A 23,791-nucleotide genomic window follows, 5' to 3' on the forward strand; every position below is an offset into this window, starting at 1 on the left:
AAATCTGGATGTAGCAGAAGCAGTTTTGTTGAATCTCTTGGTATTTCATTTCAAATCAACACAGGGAAGTGTAGCATTTATCCTTTGTATCTGAAACAAGACCTCATACCTGCTAAAAGCAACATCTAGATCATGAGGATCAGCATATGCAAATCCCTTAGTGGGATCAGAATGTTAATTCCTACATGTTCAAATTATTTGCTTTCAGCTGCTTAAATACACCATCCGTCAAACATAAATTACAGCATTTAATTGCCTTCTGCGTGTTGTTATTTAAAGGAAAAAAAAAAAAGCAAAACAATCTTTGATTAGTTAGTTACAAAATAAATATACGATGTTTTCTTTCTTCATTTTCCACCTCATTCAGGAATCAGGCTAACTGCTTCAAAAGTATATTTGAAAAACTGTAACAATATAGTGTCTTATCCTGTAATTATTTAATTAAGTACTCTCGCTGAATCTTTGTTCCATGACAATTTAAGCCCATTAGAAAATTACATTACTAACTCTCTTTCTGTAGTGATTCCTTTTGTACATTATAGCTCAATGTAAATGCAAAGGATCAGTAGCAAGCCATCGTATGCTTACGGCAATGAAATGCACATGTGGCATACTGGAGAACTCAGACTTAGTTTTCCTTCACAAATGAATTAATACTGCAGGGCATTTTTCACTCTATTGTTTTATTCCATATGACTTATTCCACAAATTGCAATTAAATTTATTAAAATGAATTTTTGGTGAAGGCAAAATGAACAGTAAAATATCCAGATGTTATTCCTATTTTAGTATGTGACTGTTTGAAGTCCCTTTTAAAATATCTGAGATACTTATACTGTCGAAAACACGATATTTCATGTCACACTGAATAAACAATAAAATGGGACAGGGAAGACTGACAGCTAGGGAGCTGAATGTTCCAGCTCCTGGATCTCTGCATTCTGTGCATCTCAAACATTTAAGAAGCTCATGGGGGCAGCAGAAGAGAAGAGAAGAGAAGAGAAGAGAAGAGAAGAGAAGAGAAGAGAAGAGAAGAGAAGAGAAGAGAAGAGAAGAGAAGAGAAGAGAAGAGAAGAGAAGAGAAGAGAAGAGAAGAAGAAAGCATGACTTCTGCTGCCAGCTTTCAATTGTTCCACCTGTATCACTAGTTTGCACTACATGAGAATATTGACAATTTAAAATGAAAACCTGCAACACTTTCTTATTATCTCAGCATGGGTAATTTAAGAAGACAAAAAAACAAGAAAGAAGGTTCCACTTTTTTTTTTTTACATCTTCACCATTGTTATGGTAAAGTTTAATCACAGTGTTCTCATCCAAGTGTAGGTGTCACTTTATCTTGCTTTAATTAAATCAGCTTCTTTTGCTACAGTAAGTGACTACTGTATGCTTGTGTAAGGTCATGAATGCATCACCAAAATGAAAATATGTTGTGTACTTAAAATTGAAAATACTGGAATGATATTTCCACTATACTGCAAAGAATAAATGACCAAATACATCTGTTAGACATGTTAGATAACACATTACAAATATAACTGGCAATTTATGAAAAATTACTACTTCTGAAAGAAAACTACACATGCTTACCTCTAAGTGGCAGAAGCCCAGCTTCACCATCTCTTGCACAATACAGTTATATTTCATTATTTGAAATTTCCCAGCCAAGAAATGTGAATAAGCCAGACAGAACTTTTTAGCTGAGCTTTCTCTCACTGAATCCAGTATATTCATACCTCCATGTCATTAACCAGGAAAGAGGTGATACATTCAATCAAGATAAAAAAAGAAGCAGACTGTAATTTTGCTTATAGCCACAAAATGGCAAGTAAGAATATTGTGTGAAGGCACAAACATACATGGCATAGTTGAGGGCCATCATATAGGACCAGGAGAAAGGAGATCCAGTTCACACCAAATCATACAAAGCTCACTCTTTACTATGCAAATCTTCCCTTTCTCAAAGCCAGCTCTGCTGTAGAGAAAGAAAGCAAAAAAAGAAAATCCTGTTTGCCTTTCACCTGTGCTCCTCACAGGAAGATTTCTTTATCCTTTCTAATGAAGGCTGAGTACACATCATGCTGCTTATGTTTTATTTAGGTGGAAGCAAGAAGGTGAAGTTGTGTAAGCAGATACCCTGCCAGGGCTAACATAGACAGTACTCAAACAAATTCAAACATTAACAAATTTCTACTAAACCCTGGGAGAAAAATGACAACATATTGAAGAACTTTGCCTGTAAAAGTGAAGTTAATGGAGCAGAAATTCAGATGCAGTCATGGCCAAGTTGGAAGACTTAAAAACACTCACTGGTAAGAAGAACAGGCCAGGCCAGTCTACCAGCAGTATTATTTTTTTTCTCAATATCCACAGATAAAATCTTTTGAAAGGACTATTAATAAAGTAAATAGAATAATGAGGCTTTTCCTTAAGGAGCTATTATTAATGTTAGAGATGTAAAAAATTCAGACACAATAGGTTAATTTCAAAGGACAATCCACCAAATCCACCACCAAGCAGGACATGTGAGTGAAAGGAAGGGGAAAGGAAAGGAGTGAGAACACTGACATGTTGCAGACTGTCTAGTACAAACATTTGTGTCTTGAGCAGGCTGATCTAGCATCTGCCCTATTAGTGTCAAATGATACAAAATTAGACCCCTGGATTGCTTCTATGAACTATGTGTCTTTGTATTCCTTCCTACTATACACTCCTGTTCTCCCACTAGAGCAATGACAGTGACAACATGGTCACAAAAGATTAACTAAATTCTTTCAACTAGGAGATTACTATTCAGTTCCCTCAGCTAGTTGTTACTATAGAGGATAAGATGTTCATTGTCAAAGCCTGTGATTATAAAACAAGTAATAAAATCCCAGTATATATTTTTTATATATGACAGAGTTTATTTTTACAATTAACTATTATGTCTGTTCTCTTTGGAAGTATATACCCTTAAAATCCAAGAGATGAGACACACATGCAAGCACCAAAAAAGTATGAACTATTTTTTAAATAAAATTCTGGAACTAGTAAACTTTTTATAATGTACTACTTTCACAGCATAACTAAGGCAATTATTAGCATTTTGGAGAGAAACGATGTAAAAATTACTGCTTCTTTACAGAAAAGCTGGACAAGATTTTGTCGTAAGTACTGCCTTAATTCTATTTTCTTATAACAAATGCTTGAAATGTGTTGAAAATATCCAGCATGTATTTATCTCCCAACAATAGATGACTAACAAAGAAGATAAATATCTCTTTTTTTTTTTCTGTGTTTGAGCAGTAAGACCAAATAACAATAATTAATTGACTTCTATAGTAAAGCAGCATATAATTTCCAGATATTTGAAATGAGTGAGTGAAAAGTAGGAAAGCTAATTACAAAAATGACTGAAAAAGAAGTGAATTTGAATAAACTGAGTTGATATATTCAACTACTACATACACTGCTATTTAAAATTGCTCAATGCCAAGTGTTTATTTTTAACAAACTGTATTGCATTATTTGTATTTACAGTCCATATGGGTGAACTTCCTTCATCACATTAAAAAGAGCAGCTCTACTTAGTGCTCTGCGAAGCATATAAAATCCATAGATTTCATAGCCTAAATGAACAACATAAAGGAAAAATTAGAGGGAATAACAGAATGAATCATTTGTCTATCTCCTCTCTAGGAAGATACATACTATAATGTTGTGTGAGGGAGAAAAGGTGCACTTCCAAACAAGCATTTGTAGCATGGAGAAATTAAGAAAGTTATTTCAACTTGTAACTCTTTTCAATCACCTGAAGTATAATGCCAATCAGTCTGCTTTTTCCACTGCTGGTAAAATGCCGAAGTGATTGCAATAATCACACACTTAATCTTAGAAGGAAAATCTATGAGGGGGGGAAAAAAAAAAAAAAAAAAAAAAAAAAAAAGCCTTCTATACTAAGACTTATTTAAAAGCTTATTACCTATCCCTTGGATTTAAATGCAATATAGAAAACTGTTAATAGTTCAGAAGAAAGAATGATAAATAACATCACTCGTAAATCAGCCTATTGACATCTGCAATTATGTCAAAACAAAACATGTTCATGATAACTTTAGTAATACATTCAACAAAGAGTAGCATGCCAATAAAAGTAGTTTCATAGAATTTCTCCACTGTTTAATGTACCCTAGTGGGAATGGCTTGAAAATGTTTTACTATTGACCAGCTGATTAAGCCACTCAGTAATTTAATAGCTGTCTTCAGCTGATCCAAATTTCATTACTCCTCAGAAGATATAACTATTGAACAAAACAATGAAAGCAACAGTTTTTAATTTAACTGTACTTGAAACAAAAGTGCTGTTATATATTACAATAATTAATCTAAAAACAAATACGAGTTTCCATAATTGCAAATACAGATTGTCACTAAAGATAACTAAGACGTACATCATAGGTTGCAAGTCCTCATTATAAAATGAAGCTGTAAGTCTCATACTGTTAAATAGCACGATTGTAGATAACTTGGAGAGCATGGCTGAATATTTGATTTAGTTTAAATTCTACCAGTAACTGCTTTGCTTGTTAGTTCCAACACCCACAAGAGAATTAGTACCTGAAGCCATGAAGTCTCCTAGACTAAAAGGTCCTGAGAAAGAACCTTTTAGTTGCAGCTTTTACATTTTTTTTTTTTCAGCGTGCAGTATCTACTGTTCACGCTCACCATAAGGCATTCTTTCTCAATAGTTTATTTCATTGGAAGATTAAGCTTTAATTTGAATATCTATAAAACCTACTATCCTGCTACATTCATTAGCGAGGTAGAGCATCAATTATCTGCAAGTCATTTTCCTTCCTTTTCCCGAAACTTTCCTTATATAAACACTTAATAACTATGCATTCACCAGGATACTAACAATAAAGGAACAACTATGCTACAGGAGGAAAAATTTTCCAAAGGAATATTTAACAATACGCAATTGGAAAATATGTATTGTTATTATCATAGAAGAGAAGGTGATACCGTGGAGAAAAAGAAGGATTTTCCTGTGGAGAATTTTAGGAACAGAAGCAATATTACTGTGCTCAGAAGAGGACATACTGAATGAGGCAGATTATTTAACAGACAAAGCATAACACACACGTATCCAGACAACTCATTACATTTCTCAAATAATTTTAAGAGAATCACTGTCAGCTTTTAGACAATTCACTAATAAGAAGTAGGATTGCTTTGACAGGTAATTAATTAAGAATAAATGAATTACTGGGTTTACTTCTGATGGAGATCTCTCAGAGACTCAATTTCACTACACAAAATAGAGTCAGGTAAATAATTTACTCTTTAATTTGAAGCCTGAATTAAAAAGATCAGGTCAATCAGAAATATTTTGGTAAGCCTAAAATGAAATATTACTTCAGCTGAAGTATTCTTTAACACATTAACCTTATTTTTAGGTTAAAAAAATGCATCATCCTAGTGAAAAACCCCCTAGAATACAGAATAACATCCATTTTGTACCTGCTATGCTGTGACTTACAGCCTCTGTCCCTTGTTTAATTGCCTGGTGTATCAAGAAGAGCAGTTCTCAAGCAAATAGTAAGCTGTCATAAACCATCAGGAAACTATAGTTAAAAGCCATGTTTTATAGATATAAATTCTAAAAGTCTCACACACTCCCACGGAAAGTAACACAGACCAGACTGTAAGAAAAAAGCCCAGTTTGTAATTTCAATTGTGTAAATTCAGAGATGTTGGAGGAAGAGCTGTCTTGCAAAACTCCATTTTCTTTAAAAAAAGGAGAAGAACAGGTTACCAAAATAAATAACCACAAATGACCAGTAGAAAAGAGTTTCATGCAGAAAAAACACTTGCATAACACAAAACTATGTTTTATGGGTGTTTTGCAGAAACTTGATAGAATTGAAAAAAACAATTACAGCTATTTGAGGTCTTTTGAATTATTTGAAGTAGCTTAAGAAGCTCATAGAAGAAGACTTTTTTATTAATTTTGTAGTTCATCAGAATTAATTTGGTAACAGTCTACCTAATTTGTATGCATTCTCTCTAGTTTTCATCTTTTAACTTTATAAAGAAGCATAAAAGACTGTACCTCCTGCTTCCACACTGTAAGGGCAGTGAAAGTAGAAACAACAAACAGAGCAAGCAAATCCTCAGCTTCAGCTTCTGTATTTAACTTTCCCTTGATTAAAGTGTAATCGAGTCCATGAATGCAAAGCAAGGATACAGTAAACTGATTATTGTCTGAATTTGGTGAAGCTCAGCCCATTAAACAACGTATTTCCATGATGAAAGACCTGGCCTTTGAAGAGGAAAAGGTTTTTGATTTTTTTTTTCTTTTTTTTTTTTTTTTTTTTTTTTTTTTTTTTTTTTTTGCAGGAAACTACAGCTGATTTTAAATAAAATGATGAAATTATGCCCATGTTTTTTTTTTTTTTTTTTTTTTTTTTTTTTTTTTTTTTTTTTTTTTTTTATACCCCACCAAGTAAATATTAAAAATTCAGGTTGTCTAAATTCTTCAGTGCTCCTATGTACAAGACCATATCCTAAAGTATAACACCTATATTCAGAATTTCTGCACCAGTAGAATCTAAATGTTATTTTATATGTGTGTACATATATATATTTAAGGAGAAATCACACTTTCACTTTAATCATGGAATTAAGAAATAAAGACAAATAAAAACCAAATGCTGTGCAATAACATTAGATTATTATTTCTGTTCTATATCTACACTACGTGTTTTTGGGGCAGGTTCCAAATTTGCTTAAATGAAATCTCTAGTCCCCAAAGTTTTAAAATAATCACTTTAACAAAGAACTTTAACTGTGCTAGTCCTTGTTTCCATGGAAACAGAAACAAAAGTAGAAGCTGCCATTAAAAGAATTAGAATTCTCTTCCACAAATGAAAGTCTTAAACATAATAATATATTAATCAATCTATTGTCAGAATATGTATTTTCTCATTTTGCAAAAATGGAGCATGACCTTACATCCACCAGAGGTAAGAGGAATACAGCTTGAAATTACAACAGAATAAGCCTAAATAAGATACATTACAGTGTTAAAAAATCTCATCAAAAGCCTATTCAGTCAAATGGATAATTTTCTAATTAATTAACATTTAATTTATGAGGAGGTCATTTTTACAAATATTTTACAAATATTAAATATTATAAGCCAAAAATTTAAAACAATAAATACTGAGAACTATTAATATTTACATGATTTACATTACTCTTCCTTAATGCATTGACAATGAGTTGAATGATTAAAAATCTTTTTCCAGTATCTATACTCCATTACATTACACGGGCAGTAATTGAATGCTGGACATCACCCTGGCATAAATCAAAACTTCTATAGGATTTAGAATCTACATATTTTATGACAAATAGAACATCTAAACAGCTTCAGATTTTCTGCTTCTGTTGCAACTTCCCTTCACGATTTGTTGTTTTCAATTTACATTTTTGTAAGAACTGACTAAAATTGATAAAATAAAATACAGACATCTTCAAAAGTTAATTCTTTATATTCTATTTAGCTAATTATTTACATTACTGTCCTCAAAAGTTTTCATTTCAATGTGTGTGGTCAAACCAAGTTCTCCTGAAGCCCCTCCTTCTACATAGTTGACTAAACTGATCAATGTTGTCTTGGTCAATTTTACTGTATAAAAACCCACTTCATATGTTAAGGCGAAGATATTAACACTACTACAGACTAAAACTCAAGTAACTGATAACAGCCTTACTGTAGACTTGCAGACCTACCACTCCAATTGGCAACCCATCACATTAAGACATTTTACCTTTTCATTTTCTTAGATATTTTTTACACTACTAAATTTGATATGTGGCTTATGGATGAGCAGTGGGTGAGGGCTGGACCCTTCCATGAGGGTCAAATCATGCCAGTTTCCCAGCACCACATCTATCATCTTCATTTTCATGACCAAGCTGACCAAATATCATGATAGCTGGCAATTACATCATTACACTTGTTTCATAACTCAAATGATCTGTTCTGAGAATTTAAGTCTTTTAATTTCCATTCTACGCCTTTTTTTTTTTTTTTAACTTTAATTCATGCTTTTCTTAACAAAACCAGCAACACAACAACAGAGCTGCATTTAAAATACTGAAGTATTTATACTTGTCCCAAGTTTTGAGATTAGTACATTAAAATGTCATTTATCAAGAAACGAAGGATTTCACTTCCTCTAGTTTTTATTTCAGTTCTCCTTACCAGTAAATTCAGTAAATTCTGCATTGTATGAAATACCCTGGCTAAAGGTTAGTTTATCTGTCTTAGATTTTGGTACTTTTTATCATTAGATGGTATAAAATTCTTTAGATATAATACCGCTATTTCAAGTGTCTGATCCAATTTGTTCTGTCTGTGAAGTTGATTGTCAGGTACCACATAGCTGTATTGATTTTTCTATTTTTTTTTTTTTTAGTTTCTACTTTCTTTCATCAAACATCTATTACAGAAAGGCTCTCTCTCTGTCTATGTATTCCTTTTCATTTTATTCTTCTGAGTAGTGGCTAGGATTTTTAATTCCCCACATTATCGGTCTATGACAACACATTTTCTTAAAAACTATTGCCCACTGTTGCCCTCCACTGGCAATTGCTTATAGTGGGTAGACATTTTAGGTGAAACAAGGAAAACATTTGAAATAAAGTTGTCTTGATACACAGTACCACAGATATAACAAAATTAAAGCTTCAAAATCTGGTTCAAGGTGCACCAGCTTAATCTAATGGTTTAGCAGGAGATAGGAAGTTTAAACTCTGACTCTAATATGTGGCCTTTCAGGAGAAAAATGCAGTTAAAAAGGAGTTCAAATGGACTGTGGTTTTCACACATCCTCATATACTACACTGACTGCAATCCATACTCGCTTGAGCATCTGGTCAGGAAGTAGAAGTGGGTGGGGGAAGGTGTTTGTAGTTCTCACTGCTCTCTACTCTTTGGTCAGTAACAGGCAATAAGACAATAAATTACATTTATTTCATAGAATCACAGAAGCATAGAATCATCAAGGTTGGAAAAGACCTAGAAGATCATCCAGGCCAACTGTAGTTCCTTAAACTGCGTCTGTTTTGCCTGTGACAGTAACTGCTCAGTGATATATCCATATATCCTTATATATCCTTATCTCAATACTTGAGTATTTATTTATTTTGTCATCACATTTCCTTCCCCTGTAGCTCGAGAAGGGAGAGTGAAAGAGTGGTGTGGTGCAGTTTAACTAATTATCAGTTTAAAACCACGTTATCCACAAAGGAACAAGACAGAATATTAAAGCTCTCTTACCTGAGGTCAACTATACTGTTCCTCTGCCCCAAAGTCTGGAACTGCATTTTGTTTTGATACAACATTTTGTTCAATTGCAACAATAGTTTGTGTATTTTGCTTTCATGTTAGTATTACAGAAATGAGAAAAGCTGGATCATATTGCTCTTATTATGATCTTCTGATAATATCTATATTCATTTTGGACTCCCCATTCACTTTATCTTCTGTCATTGCACCTTATTTCCTTGCTAATTACAGGCTTTCTCAGTTAGTTTAGATTGTATGATCTTTTAATTCCACTTTTTTTGTCTTCTGTGTAAAACAGAAACTAAGTCACAGACCATTGCATTTCAAATGGCAAAGTTTTATCTTTTGGTAAAAAGCCTTAACTCCAATACTGGAATTCTTTAGTTATCCTTTTACTCTGTATCTGTGTTCTAGTTTCTGATGGGACAGTTTTTATTTTTATTTTCTCTTAATTATGTCTGGGATGATGCCAAGTTTTGGCTGTGGGAGAAAAACAATGCAGATAACACGGTGACATATTTGCTGTTTTTGAGCAGTGGCTGCACTGAGCTATGGATATATCAACTTCTTGTATTGCTCTGCCCAAAAAAAGGGATAAACAGCAATTACCTGAGGGGTCACAAGGAGCTGGGAGGGGAAAGAACCAGGACAGCTGGCCTAAAACTGGCCAGAAGGGATACTTCACATGACATCATGTGACAAAAATCACAAATCCATGGAGATTTGGCCAGGGGAGCAGCAGCAGATTCTTGGAGACTGATGGGAGGTAAGCAATTGCTAGTGTATCACTTGCTTTGTAAATAAATGTATTATTACTACTATTATTTTCTTTTTCTGTCTTAGTAAATAGTGTTTTATCTCACTATTATTTTATCTCTTTTGTTTTTACTCCGATTCCCTCCTCCATCCTATTGAGAGGGGGCAGCGTGAGAATGACTGTGGTGCCGAGCTGCTCCCAGGTTTTAATCTGTAACAGCTGAGGTGTCCCCTCAAAAGCAGCATGTGACTATTTGAAAATATTATATAAACAGTTCTTAGTCTCAACCACTCATTACTTTAACACGTTTCACCAGCAACTGCTATAGACCCTGGGCTACAAGAGGAGATGTCATAACACAGCACTACTACAGATGGTACTTGTTGTCTCTGACACTTTCAGATGCCCAGAAGTGACTCTCAACACTACCACCAAACATCATCTACCTTTGCCTACAAGGCAATTAAAAGATACAAGCAGTTAAAAGTCTCCAGCATATTAAAAAGCCTTGCACAAAGCTGGGTAAAATTAATATTGTTTACTGCAGTGGATTGAAAGGTCACTGACACAACATCAACAACAACAAAAAAAACATAGCCTACTTAAAAATTTCTGCATGATAGTACACTGTATTTGGCTCAGCAGTGTTTCCCAGGCATCATCATCTCCCGCTTTTGTATGTAAACAATTAACAATGTTCAATGCTTTTTGAAGACCAGAGAAATTGCCACCAATGACTAGAAGATGACATTTGACACAACATATTTATAACTCTGTATCTTCACTGCTTTCCAGTACACACAAAAGCAGAAAATAGCTGTCTGAAATAACCTTTTTTTCCTTCCCTAATGTTATGGATCTCCTCACACATATGCTTCTTTTGCTTCCCAGTCAAGGCAGTGTCACGCCCTATGTAAGCAGTTCTAAACCTACATCTCCACTTTCACCATTATGATGACATTAATTTTATCTTTATTTCATTATCTGATATTATTTCATTGGACTGACCACTCTTTCCTACCTACGCATCTGTGTATTTATTTAATTAACATAACTGTTATCCAGTCTTCTTCATTTACTTTACTGTTATGCATCTTTATTCCCCCAAACCACTACCTGTATTTTTCCACATCTTCTGTCCATTCCACACAATCCCTTATGCTCAAATCTCAGACACTTCATCAGGTGATATTTCATCACTCAAGCAAAGATAAGCAAAGATACTATGCAAGAAAGGAAGATGTTAACAGTAACATCAGGTGAAGCATGTTATAACATAGGTGTGCTTCCAAAGTATTCAATAATTTTCTAAAATGTGTGAAAGAGCAGTGAATTTGCCTAAACGAAAGTAAACCAGACAGTAGCTCAAATTTTCAGTTTAGCAGACTGCTAAGTAACTGTCATACACATCAGATAAAAAACAAAACAAAAAACCTTCAGCATTGCTTTTCTGAAGGACAAAATTTACATTCAGTGAGAATTCTTAGTCTCTCCACCATACCTTAAATAACTATAATAGAAGCACATTTATACATCATGAACAGTATTTCCTTTTGAGGTTTCAATTTTTCTCCCATAAGATATATCCAGAAGAATAGAACAGCTAAGATAATTGCATGAAAGAGAGTGATATACAGAGCATACTTTTAGTTACTTTTGTAAGACTCACATTCATAGACAAATATTACATGTTTCCTATAAACATACCAGAGCAGCATTGGTGAATTTATGCAAGCAACACATTTCAAGACTGCCAACAACAAAGCACTGTTCAAGCTGCACTGTATTTTATGAATAAGCCTGCAATGTTACATTGTGATGGAACTATTTAACATTCAGTGGTGTGATGCAGAGAAATAGTAATTATTATAATGCAGTGCATGGCTGTAGCTTATCATATGTATATGGAAGACACCAGTGTCTTTAGGATGGACATTCAACTCAAGCTAGGAGGAGAGAGACAGAAACAGACCCAAGGAACATACGTCCTTGTCTCAAAGTCTGATGGTATTGTGAGCATCTAAATGTTCACTGTACACACTTAAACACGCACACTGTTAAAGAAGCAGAGAAATCAACTTGAGTTAGAACATGTTTCCTTTTTTAAATCACATCTGTGATTTCTTGCTTATTATTATTATGATTTTTTTAAGGGGAGAATGGGGGAGGGAATGCAAGGATGGGGACAATTCAGTTTTGTTTTTGTTTTTCCAAAGAAATAATATCTACTGTCATTACTTTCAATGGATTTAAGGAAAAATAAAGGAGATTCCTCAGCGAAAGTCCTCTATTAGTCCCCAGAGTTGAGGATTAGATGTTCTTTAAATCGATTAGAACAAATATAGTTAGTCTTACTAACACCTGCCTTACACCATATTGCTTGATTTTCCACTTAGTTTAAGATCCAGATTTTATTTTTTTCACACAACTGAAAGATTAATTTGAAGAATGTGAAAGAGATATTCTTTGGTTTCAACAATGCTATTCGTTATGGAAGCATAAACACGAATATTATACTTATTCCCCTCCAGACTTTGAGTCATTATGGTATTTTATTCCCTTCTTTCAACACTACAGTGCATAGCACAGCCCCAGTTTACAATGTGTTGGACAAAACACAGCAAAGAAATAAAGGAGTCAACAGAAGCTTTTAGCTACAAGCACGTTACAGGCAATATGCAACACCAGCGGTTGAATATTGACCTCAGGGCATTAACTCTATATTGGCATGCCATGCTACAGCACATGAACACATAGTCATCTTTACAACACAGAGCAGAATTCAAGAGACTCACATAATTGCCTGCGAGAAGGTACAGGAGCACTTCCAAAGGCTGTGCCCTGTAAATAAAACACATTTTTTTTTTTTTGTTTTTTTTCTTTTGGGGTGGGGGGGGGGGAAGCAAAGGATGTTGGATTAACAGCAGCAGCAGCAGATGAAAAAATGACAAGACATGAAGAAAATGAAAGCACTGGAATGAAATAGAGACTGTTTAGAGAGAAGAGCTTGTTATTGCTGAAGAACTGCAGTTTCTATTTTCAGACAAACACAAATTATATTTGAAAACCTTGTATGAGTAATCCACCCATCAGTGGACACAAGGAGACAAAAAAATAAAAATAAAAAGGAAAATAAATGAGAAGGAGACTAAAGATAAGGCAAAAGTATCTGGATAAGACGGACATGCTCACAGGTATCAGAAATGATTAAATTTGATGGAAAGAACAATAAATAGGATATATATTAGAGTGGATTCCATCACAAACAAACAAACAAACCAAAAGAAAGAAAGAAAATAAAAAAAGAATGCTTAATTACACCAATGCCTTAGATGATGATACTGTCATTGAAGGTAAAGTACATTTCAAACAGGTAGGAGAGTGAGTACAGTGCAATTTGGCTCCTGTCACTTCCTTCATGTCATCACTCCATAATTGCATAACAGGTACTCACTGGGCGCATCTGATGACAGTTGACAAGAAGCAGCTTTATTAAATCCCTGATCAATAGATGCAGTGTGCTTTTTCAGTAGAAAGCTACGCCTTTTGTGTATCATGCCAGTATTTGCCACATAGCTCTGAAATACCAACTGTGCACACAAAGAAAGTTTAAATTGGATGCCAAGCAAATCATACAGGTTTGGGTTCCATAAAAGAGCCTCTTCCCTTTGTGATGCCCTGTCCATATCAACTCCATAAAACAAGCCACGAAAAATGAACTAGAATGAGAAAGAGATTAAGAAAAGGACAAGATAAAAGAGAAACTCTAGCATATAATATTTGAAAAGCAGCATGAAAATAAACAATGCTGTCTCATTTGGAATCTGGATCATCTTACAAATCTTTGCTTTGAGTCTACGTCCAATGTTGCGCTTTTCTCACGGTTTAAATGGGTACTCTAATCATTTGGACTGGGTAATCAATGGTGACTAATTACAACACTAATTAGGTTGTATTTATTGCCTAAAACATAAAAAAAAATAAAAATCAAACACATGAAGCTTATGAAACTTGAGTGTAGTTTGACTTCCTTGAAAGATTTTTTTTACGTATTACTTTCTTTACGTATTAATTTAACCTTTCCAAAAGCTTTCAATTCATTACTTAAAGACACATAAAAACAAGAAGTACAAATTAAACCAGTCTGAAAACGGTTAACTGAATGCTTGCTCCTTAGCCAGCAGTACTTATTCTCTATGTGCTGAATGCATGCACTGCACCATTTATCCACAAAAAAAAATCGAAAGTAAAACATTTAAATAATTTCATTTTATAAAATCCACCAGCCAAAGCATTGGGAGTTTTATTATTATTCACTGTTAGTTGCTGTTATCATTACTGAAAATAACTAAATAATGTATTCTGAATGACATAATACTTCTCTGAAAAGCAAAATGCCAATGCAATTGACTGCTTTACTTTTTCATCTTTATAATCTCCAGAGTAAAAGGCTTTCCAGGGGGAAAATGCCTCTGTCTTTTATCCAGAGGTGCTTCTCCTTTCTCCAACTTGCTCGTTCAGAAATTTGTGCTATCCTTCAGTACAATCTGACACAATGAGAAGGAGCGTTTTCAAAACCACAGCAAGTTTGACATTCTCTGTTGGCAGTTCAAGTCCTGCTGGCACTGCTCAACACTTTTAATCACACATGGCTTATTTTTCTGCTCTGTGTACTAACTTTTTTCATCCTAAAGATGGTTGTGCTTCCATAATAGCTTCAGGGGCAAATACTGTACTTACTAAGTTTTCCAAGCATCGTGTGATTCCTGGAAATGTATGGCTTTAAGCAGGGATAAGATAAGGCTATTATAAAGGTGACATATTGCAGATGGCTAGTTATCTTGTTACTACAATTAATGATCTATAAAAGTTAGCACAGTCATCTGATGCTTCTAAGCAGCCAATCCTTCCCTAAATTTTAATTCAGACATCGCATACAAAGTAACACATATTGTTCTTAGTATACAGTCAAATATCATTTTGGATTCTGCTTGGCATCATCCCTTAGTACTGTGGCACACTTCTGATAGGGCACTAATGTATGCTAAGCATTTACAAACATGCTAAATATATGGACCTTGTTTACATTTAAAATGTTTTAAAACTTCTATTAGAAGGTACACAAAACATTCTAATTGTAGCAATTTCTTAACCTTAATTATGGAAATGTATACAACAGAAGTGTAGATTCACTGTCTCAGGATCACTGTGCAAACACTATGTTTTGTTTGTTTTCATTGATAACTCTTTCTGTATCATCCTGAGGTCATTAAATTTTTAAATCTTAAAATCCCAGACAGTCTATGCTGTCATCAGTGATAAGCAGGAAAACTGTATTTTTTTAAATTACATTTTAATTGTATTTTTTACTGTTCCTAGCCACTTCCACGAGTTATGAAGGCTTCTTTCACTTACATACATAAAACTAAATTGCTCTTTGCTGATTCACTCCACAAAATCAAAGAATGATGGGCAGGAATCTCTGGGTCCACCAGGCCCACTCCCTCCTCAAGCAGGGGGTTCCTGAGCTGGGTGGCTCAAGACCACATCCAAGCAACTTCTGAATATCTCCAAGGAAGAGACCCTTCAGCCTCTTCAAGCAACATACCAATGCTCCATCACCCACAGTTAAGTGTTCCCTGATGTTCGGACAGAACTCCCTGTTCTCATCTGTGGTTGTTGCTTCTTGTCCTGTCATTTAACATGAATTAAGTTAAAAAAAAACCAAACATATATGTTCTCAATTTTATTAAGTACATTATGTTCCCCCCAAAAAAAAAAAACAAACATCAAAACAAGTTAATGAGCACCAAAAGCTATGCTTCATCACTGGCCCATTAACGGGCCAGTGTGGTGAAACCAAAAATGAAGTTTGAGTTCAAAAAGCTCCTGAAAAGATGGCTTGAAAATGAATAGCACCCACATTTCATCCTTGAATATGCAGGTGAGAAGAAAGCAGTCATCAATATCTGAAAATTTATTACTCAGCAGACAAGAAAAAATTAGTCAAGACCTGGAAGCCCTTTGACAGCAGTGGAGTGATGAGGGAAATACAGTTTTTAGGACTGCTTTGCATGTGAACACAGTATATTGAGAAAATCTACTCAGGTGCCCTATTAAATCTTGTAGCAAAAAAACAAACAAACCAAGAACACCCCAAACATTTGGATTTCACCAACCTGGGAAAGGCAGATCTTATGCTCTAGTCTTTACAGACAACTCAGACAGCATTTTCTACACATAAATGCAAACCAAATTCAGACACTTGTTTAGAATTAAAAAACAAAACATAACAAAGCAAAGCAAAACAAACAAAAGAACAATCATATTCATTATTTTATATTTACCACAGGATCAGATGTTGAACTAATCAGCTAGCTTGCTTACTCATAACTGTTTATTTATGCTTAGTATAGTTTTCAAGCAGGTTCCCTAGGTGAAATCCTGCCTTTGAAGGTTATGTAACTTTTCTACACATCTGTGTGCACTTGTAACTCAATGCTCCAGTCTAGACACACTGTTATTCTGTTGAATTTCTTTCATCCAGTCACTTGTAACTTTCTTTTCACTAAGCATTCAGTAATGCAATCAGAAAATCACAGAACTCATTTCTAGAAACCGTAACCAATTCTTAATCTTTTCCAACGTGAGAGTGTGATACAGATTCCATTAGAATTCATAGTTAAATACCCAAAGAAACCTCCATTGTATTCAGCAAGAGAATCTGATGTTCAGTTATCACCATCACTTTTATTTCTCACATTGAGTAAAGCATTTCCTGAAAATTGCTCAAATAGTCACCAAAAAACGCCATCCAGTTGGTTTCTAACTGTAGCTATTCTGGGACAATAGTAGCAAGGAAGTCCAAGTGAAAAGCAGTCACAGTGTAACCTATTCAACAAAGCCAAACATCCAAGAATGTATTTGGCTGTTATTTCACTGTGCCCAGGCTCTGATGTTATGAGTTCACCTGTTACTATCTCCATGGTGACTGAAGTCCTTTGAGCTCACCTTCAGCAACCTGGAAGTCTGAGTACTACAATATGTGAAATGATAAAATTATTTCAGCAGATCTGAATACTCTCCCTCTGTAGTATAACTACACATATATAGCTATTCTTTTTTGTTGCTTTCTATGAGGAATCTCCACAAAAACACATATTGACAAGGGACTAAACAATGCCAAAAGAAGATAAGAGATCACTCACTACCCATCAAAACAATGTCTTTTTTTTCCCCTCAATAAATGCCTCTTTTCTCTTACAGCACAAACCCACTTCTAACATAGTTAACAAATATTCTAGTAGAAAAGAACAATCCAATTGATTATTTTTACAGCGGCTACTTCTGGTTGGCAAGATTTTCACTAGGCAAAAATGCATAATATGACTCAGAAAAAGAATATGCAGATGTTTCTCATCATGGAAAGGAGATCAATAACTCAAAATATTTCAGAGCACTCCTGAGAATAAAAAGCACAGTCTTGTATGACAGGTTACACTGAAGTCTCAGTTACTCCCACATAAGCAATGTTCAGCTGATCTCATGAGAGTTCTGAAAGGTAATTCCTTGTCAACATATGATGGCATATCACTATTAATACATAAGATTGCCCAGAGACAGAAACACTAGCTGGATCACTATTACTTTGTCTTGTAGGGATAGAATTTGATTTTTTTCATAAACAGAACATACTGAAGTGGGAAACCTTTCTCTGATAGAACTGCTTTCACTCAAATCATGCAAAGCTAGTTGAGTATATCAGTGAAACAGTGCACTGTTCAGCGTAGTGAATCCAGAAAAGGCTGGCTTTTCCAGTCCAATATAATGCTAAAATGTTGATTTTTTAAAAAATACATTCCAATACAATGACATTAGTACATCACAGTATCATGGTATCATAATGCCAGACACTTATTCATTAATAACTTCTCAACAACTGGATTTATGTGTCCCTCTTGATAAAGTATTACATCTTCCAACTGCATTTAAGAAGTAGCTTGTAATATCCACGTGGTTCTCTATTCAAAACTTTACACCTTAGTATTAATGGCCCACCTCTTATTCTTCTACATGAGATGCCTGTTGTTGGTTCCTTCATTTCAAGCCATGGAAGTTAATTAAAACACTGTTGTTCAGCCTACCACCTCTCATTTTAAAAATTTCCCATTTAAAATTTTAAGTGCTGAGATTGCTTGTACATATATACAGTTCATTTGCTTTCTTCAGACAAGATAAGACTTTAGGTTCTTTCTGACAAGTTGAAGAAACTGTAAGTCGAATACACAGAGATGTAGAGTTCAATACTTCTGTGATAATAATAGACTGCATGAATGTAAATGAAAAATGGTAAATTAATATTAATATTAAAGAGGTAATATTAAAGAGGAAGACCAAGGTGTTAAAGGAAAGCAGAAAAATAAAAAGGGGGTGGGGTGGGAGGGGGAATTCTTACTTCGAAATAGACAGAATTAGAAAATGCTAGTACTCCCTTTCACAAGCAATTGTTTACATCTTAATCTCTTTTATAGCATTATCTAACTTTAATAACAACCAATATTCAGCCTTTACAATGAAATACTGCTTAGCGTTTGTGTCTTTCCTTGTATTAGACTTCAGATTACTGCATTTTGCCTTAAACAAAGAAATAAAAAATATTTTCATCCTACAGTGAGCTGAAATACTACATGGCCTTCACACAATTCCAAAATATTTAGAGCAATGCTCAATAGAAGATGATAGCATGGAAATCTTCTTTATTTATTTTACTTTCTATGCCAAGTATGAACAAAATTAGAAAAAGAAATAGCCAGAAGAGCAAATGCAGCTCCACAGTCTACATATATAGATAAATATGATCCTACACCTACAAATATCTTTCAAACTGAGGTTACAGCTCAATAAGGAAGACATATTTCCATCTTAAAGCTATCAGTAAATATTTTACCAGCAGTCTGTTGGCACATTTTCAACTCTGAATCAACATTTACAGGCACTTTTCAGCAATCTGCTTCCACTTATAAGTGAAAGATCCTAAAATATATCTTCACACCAGAGTTTGGATTGCAATCTCATAAGGCCAAACTACCCATTCTACCATTAGATCTAAGTACAATGCTCAAGGTAGGCAGTAATAGTCTGTGTACCTAAAATGATAGCGATAGCTACCTTATGTGATAGCAATAGGATCAGTGTTTTGAATCAATAATCCAACTAACACTGTACAATTAGCTTTAATTTCTTAATTGGATGCCTCTTTGCAACTATTGTCCTAGAAACAATAACAATCTGCTCAAATTGCTTAGGTAGAAAGTTATTCTGGATAACTCCTGAATTTCAGCATGCCTCAGCATCTGCTAAAATACTGTTCCTCCAGTTTAAAAAAAATAAAAATAAAATAAATTAAAAAAAATAAGCAAAAATATTTGTAAACATAATTTTTAAAAAAACAAAAAACAACAAAACAAAACCTAATAACCACAAAGTGGAAAAAATAGTAACTCATCTCTGGAAATCTCATTCACATTAGTGATGTTATTTTACAATAATTTCTTAATCATAGTATGTTCTAACCTGTCTGATTCTTTCTGCTCTTGGGGACTTCAGAAAATTTGAATTTAGCTCTCTCTGCATCCATGCTTATACAAGATGTTCTAAAGCCTCCCTGCTTTGCTCATTCAAGGTTTTCACAACTTGGTCTTAGGAACCTCTTAGGTATAACTTCCCACAACATATTTCATCTAGAGCAAATTAACTGTACTCGCTTCAGTGACAGTGCTTCTATTTTAGGGCTGTGTGCTCGAAATTGAGGCTGAAACTGCTGGACAGTCTCAGGGATTAGACAGCTTTCACCACTTATTGTCACCAGCCCTCTGTTCTTTCAATAGTCACCATTCCTCTGACAGTCTCATCTGGGCTGATGACATATATCAGTAATTTTGCTATGAACATCCACTCTTTTTCTGCTTGTACCTGTTTTATAACTATGTTATCCAGTTTGCACAAGGATGTTCTGCCACTGGTTGCCTGCATGAAAGATCCCATTAAAAACAAAGAGAGAAATCCATTGTATTACACAGCAAGTCAGTTTAGTGTATACAAGGACAAATCAGATGCATCACAGATAAAGTACCAAAAGAGTTTATTTAAGGCCTGAAAAATGCTTCTTGCTGATATTACACAGAGGACAGTAGATGTCTTACACAGACATGGGCACCTCACCACCTCTCAGAGCGTGCTAACATTGCAAGTGTGCTGGGTATCATTCCTGTTCTGAACCATGAGCCTCAGTACAACCTCTGTGGGTGAATTCAGTAGAGTTGAGCAATGCAGATAAGGATTCTATGATATGGTTCCAAAGGGGTTGTTTTTTTGAAGACTGGTCCTATTTACCCCTAAATTACACCCCACTTCAATCATATGAAAACTTTCATTTGATTCAAAGGGAGACAGAAAGGTGATTCTGTTTGTGAAGTTAAATCTTTTAGCTTTCCATTTTTTAACTGCTGTTGCTTCTGTCTACATAATTCTCTGTCATCATATACAGAATATACATACAAATGCAATCTGTTTTCAGACACTTAATAAATCAAAACATGCACATGCAGTTCTACGCATATCCTATCAACTGAAAAATCACACAGTCAGCATCATTCTGTTTTGAAAAGACCTTCAATTGGTCACCTAGCCCTTCCTCCTGCTTAAAGCCAGGTCAACAATGGGTTTCAATTTAATCCATCGCTAAACTAAAAATTCAATACAGATAAAATGTGAGACCATTGGAGATCATTTCTAGATCAGAGTATAATGCTGCAGTGTTTGTATAAAGTTAAACTGAATCACCAGGGAATCATATTCCAATTTTAACTTAGAACCTAAGGCCAGAGCACACACTTACTGCCACCTTCTAAGCTCATGTTCCACTAGAGCTCATTTATCTCTTAAAAAACCCTCCCATTCTTTCGTTAAGAAAATGGTATTAATGGTGATATATATACCAGTGAACAATGGGCATGTCAAACCACATACTTTTCTCCCTATTGCAAATTCCATCATGTGGTTTGCCATATTAAATAAATACTTCTACAGATTTTATGTTTCAGTGTCTATCTGAAATATTCCACCAAGGCAAATTGCTTTTCTTATTTTTAAGGGATAAAGAAGAAGCTTGAACTTGATATTTAATTTAATGGATAGTCTATTATGGAACTTTGTTACTAGATTTTCTGACTTTTTTTTTTTTTGTTTGTTTTGCATTAAATTGACCTAAGCTCACTTGAGTGATACAGTACATGATTTTTTTTGGCATGTAATAAATAATCTTTTCACATTAGACCTTTTATCATAGCATTTCAATAGCATCTTAGCTGTTGAAGGACTTAATACAACCTTAAAACAACACAAGCTTATACATGGCTGCAGGGAATCACACAGTTAGCAATCTGTATGACATTACTACCTTAGTATTTCTGTTCTTGATTTAATGTTTTCTTCAGTGGTGACAACTGGGACACCTTCCAGAAACAGTTTCTCCATTCCATTTAGTTTTGTACCTTCTTCAGAATTCTTACACAGATAATATGCTGAACTATTCTTCTCTACCTCATACCGAAGTGCCTTGCTACTACCATAACACATTCTGAATGCAACTCAGTCCCTTACCTTTATTCTTTATTGGATGCCCTAATGTATTGTTCTTGCATATTTCCTAGGAACAAAATACCACATGTCTCACATAAAGGCATAGCAAAACCTAATTTGGCTAGAAGCATTTCTTCCTCCCAACTCTGAATTAATATCTTAATACAGATGGCTCTAACCAAGTACGTCTCTATAATGGGCAACACAGGAGAAACCACAAGATATGTCAAGGAAAAAAAAGTCCAAACGTACTGGGGATCAGAAAAAAAAATATATATATATATCAACCATACCACATATTTTTTCTAGCAGCAATGTACTCCCAATTGGAGAAGATATGGATGAAGCTACAAAACAGTCTGCAAAGGAGAAGTACATGATATCTTTGACCCTGCAGCAACCCCAACAGTCAAAATAAAAAGAAGAATGAGTACTGAATGACTGTAGCTCAGAATTCCACCTGTTTTCTACTTTCTTGTGCTTTACTAACAGGTGAGGCCACCATCTCAGGTCTTGTGTGCAATCCCAGGGAGAACCTAGTTTGTGTCCAGGTAGGAGGAGGAGGACTGACTCACAGCACAAGATCACCACTTCAACACAAATCTTCAACCGCTTCATTTGAATAGTTCTGTGTTTAGATAGATAAAATGTGCCAAAACCAATTAGTGAATAAAGATGTGGCTACAGTATCGGCATCTAATTTCCCAATTAGTAATAATTGCTGAAACACCTGCCATAAAACAAATACACTTAGACTGAAAGTCTCTGAAATGTACTTTAAAGCAAAGTTTGTAAATTGACCTTTACTAGGATAATAAAAGAGAAAAAAGTGCCAGTTCTGTTTTTCCTTCTATCAAATTAAATAAAGCACTATTTACTTTTTAAGAAGTCCAAAGAATGTGTTCTAAAGTCCTAAACTAATTAACTATGCTGTGCTTAGAGATTCCCAAGCAAGAAAAATTCCAGATGGCAGTCAGTTACAATGAAGAGTAATACAATGAACACAGTATTGAAATACCACCTGTAAGATGCAAATGTTCTGATTCTCAGAGGAAAAGGCAAAGCTACAGTAAACAACCATGAGATCCAAACAGTCCAGAGACCTACACAGACTCAAACACTTGGGCACAGGAGAACCTCGTGGGGTTCAACAAATCTAAGTACAATGTCTTGCACCTGGGTTGTAATCCTTATTGCAAGTACAACCTGGGGAATGTAAGGATAGAGCCAAATGGACCTGGGGGTACTGGTGGTTGACAAGCTTATCGGGAGCCAGCAGCATGCCCCTGCAGACAGAAAGCCAACCATGTCCTGAGCTGAATCCAAAGCATGATCAGCAGCTCAAGAGAGGTAATCCTGTCCCTCCACTCCATGCTGGTGAGAGCAGGCTCTGAGCAGCCTGTTCAAGCTGTAGATACAGAATCACAGAATCACAGTATATCACAGTACTCTCCTAACTGTAGAGGAATTGGCTTAGATGACCTTCAGTGGTCCATTCCAATTCAAATGATTCTATGATTCTATGAGATCAAGCAAGATTCAAATGATCAAATTCTTTTTCCTACTTCTTATTATGTTCTGACGACATAGAATAATAATCACACTCCTAAATACATTCTCAGACATGCTGAATTTAGAATGATGTGACTAGTGACTAATGCAATGGAAATGCATGGCCGTTACAAACTAATGTCTGTAAATCATTTCTGAAATACATGTAAGTATGGGCATCAAGGAACCATTGAGAAAACAGGAGAAAAGGAGATATTCAGAATATTTCCCACATAAAACTGTACCCAGACTTTATTATTATTATTATTATTATTATTATTATTATTATTATTATTATTATTATTAAGCTCCAAAATCATTATTAACTCAATTAGATCGAGCTCTAACAGATCTCAAGAGAGGTTGCTGGGAAAAGGAACTGCACTTTGAGACTTTTGGTATTATCTATTGAAATGATTGATCTCACAAAGGTAGATCTTTTTCCTATTGCTTGGAATACTAATTTGGGCTGTAGAAGACCAGCCACATGATATTTCTCT

At 34.7% G+C, this 23,791-nt stretch overlaps 1 protein-coding gene across 3 annotated transcripts in view; it reads right to left on the reverse strand.

Moving 5' to 3' along the window:
• The window catches only part of CCSER1 (coiled-coil serine rich protein 1), a 585,787-nt gene that overhangs the window by 106,385 nt on the left and 455,611 nt on the right, over positions 1-23,791 (reverse strand). Inside the window, exon 10 of one of the 3 annotated variants that reach the window (XM_072336463.1) lies at positions 12,896-12,941. The exons of the other annotated variants lie outside the window; for them this stretch is intronic. Within the exon in view, the coding sequence (XP_072192564.1) occupies positions 12,896-12,941 (46 nt within the window). The remainder of the gene's footprint in view (positions 1-12,895; positions 12,942-23,791) is intronic. 3 annotated transcript variants of the gene reach the window in all.

Source organism: Excalfactoria chinensis, chromosome 4, assembly GCF_039878825.1.
Source record: "Excalfactoria chinensis isolate bCotChi1 chromosome 4, bCotChi1.hap2, whole genome shotgun sequence".
NCBI lineage: Eukaryota > Metazoa > Chordata > Aves > Galliformes > Phasianidae > Excalfactoria > Excalfactoria chinensis.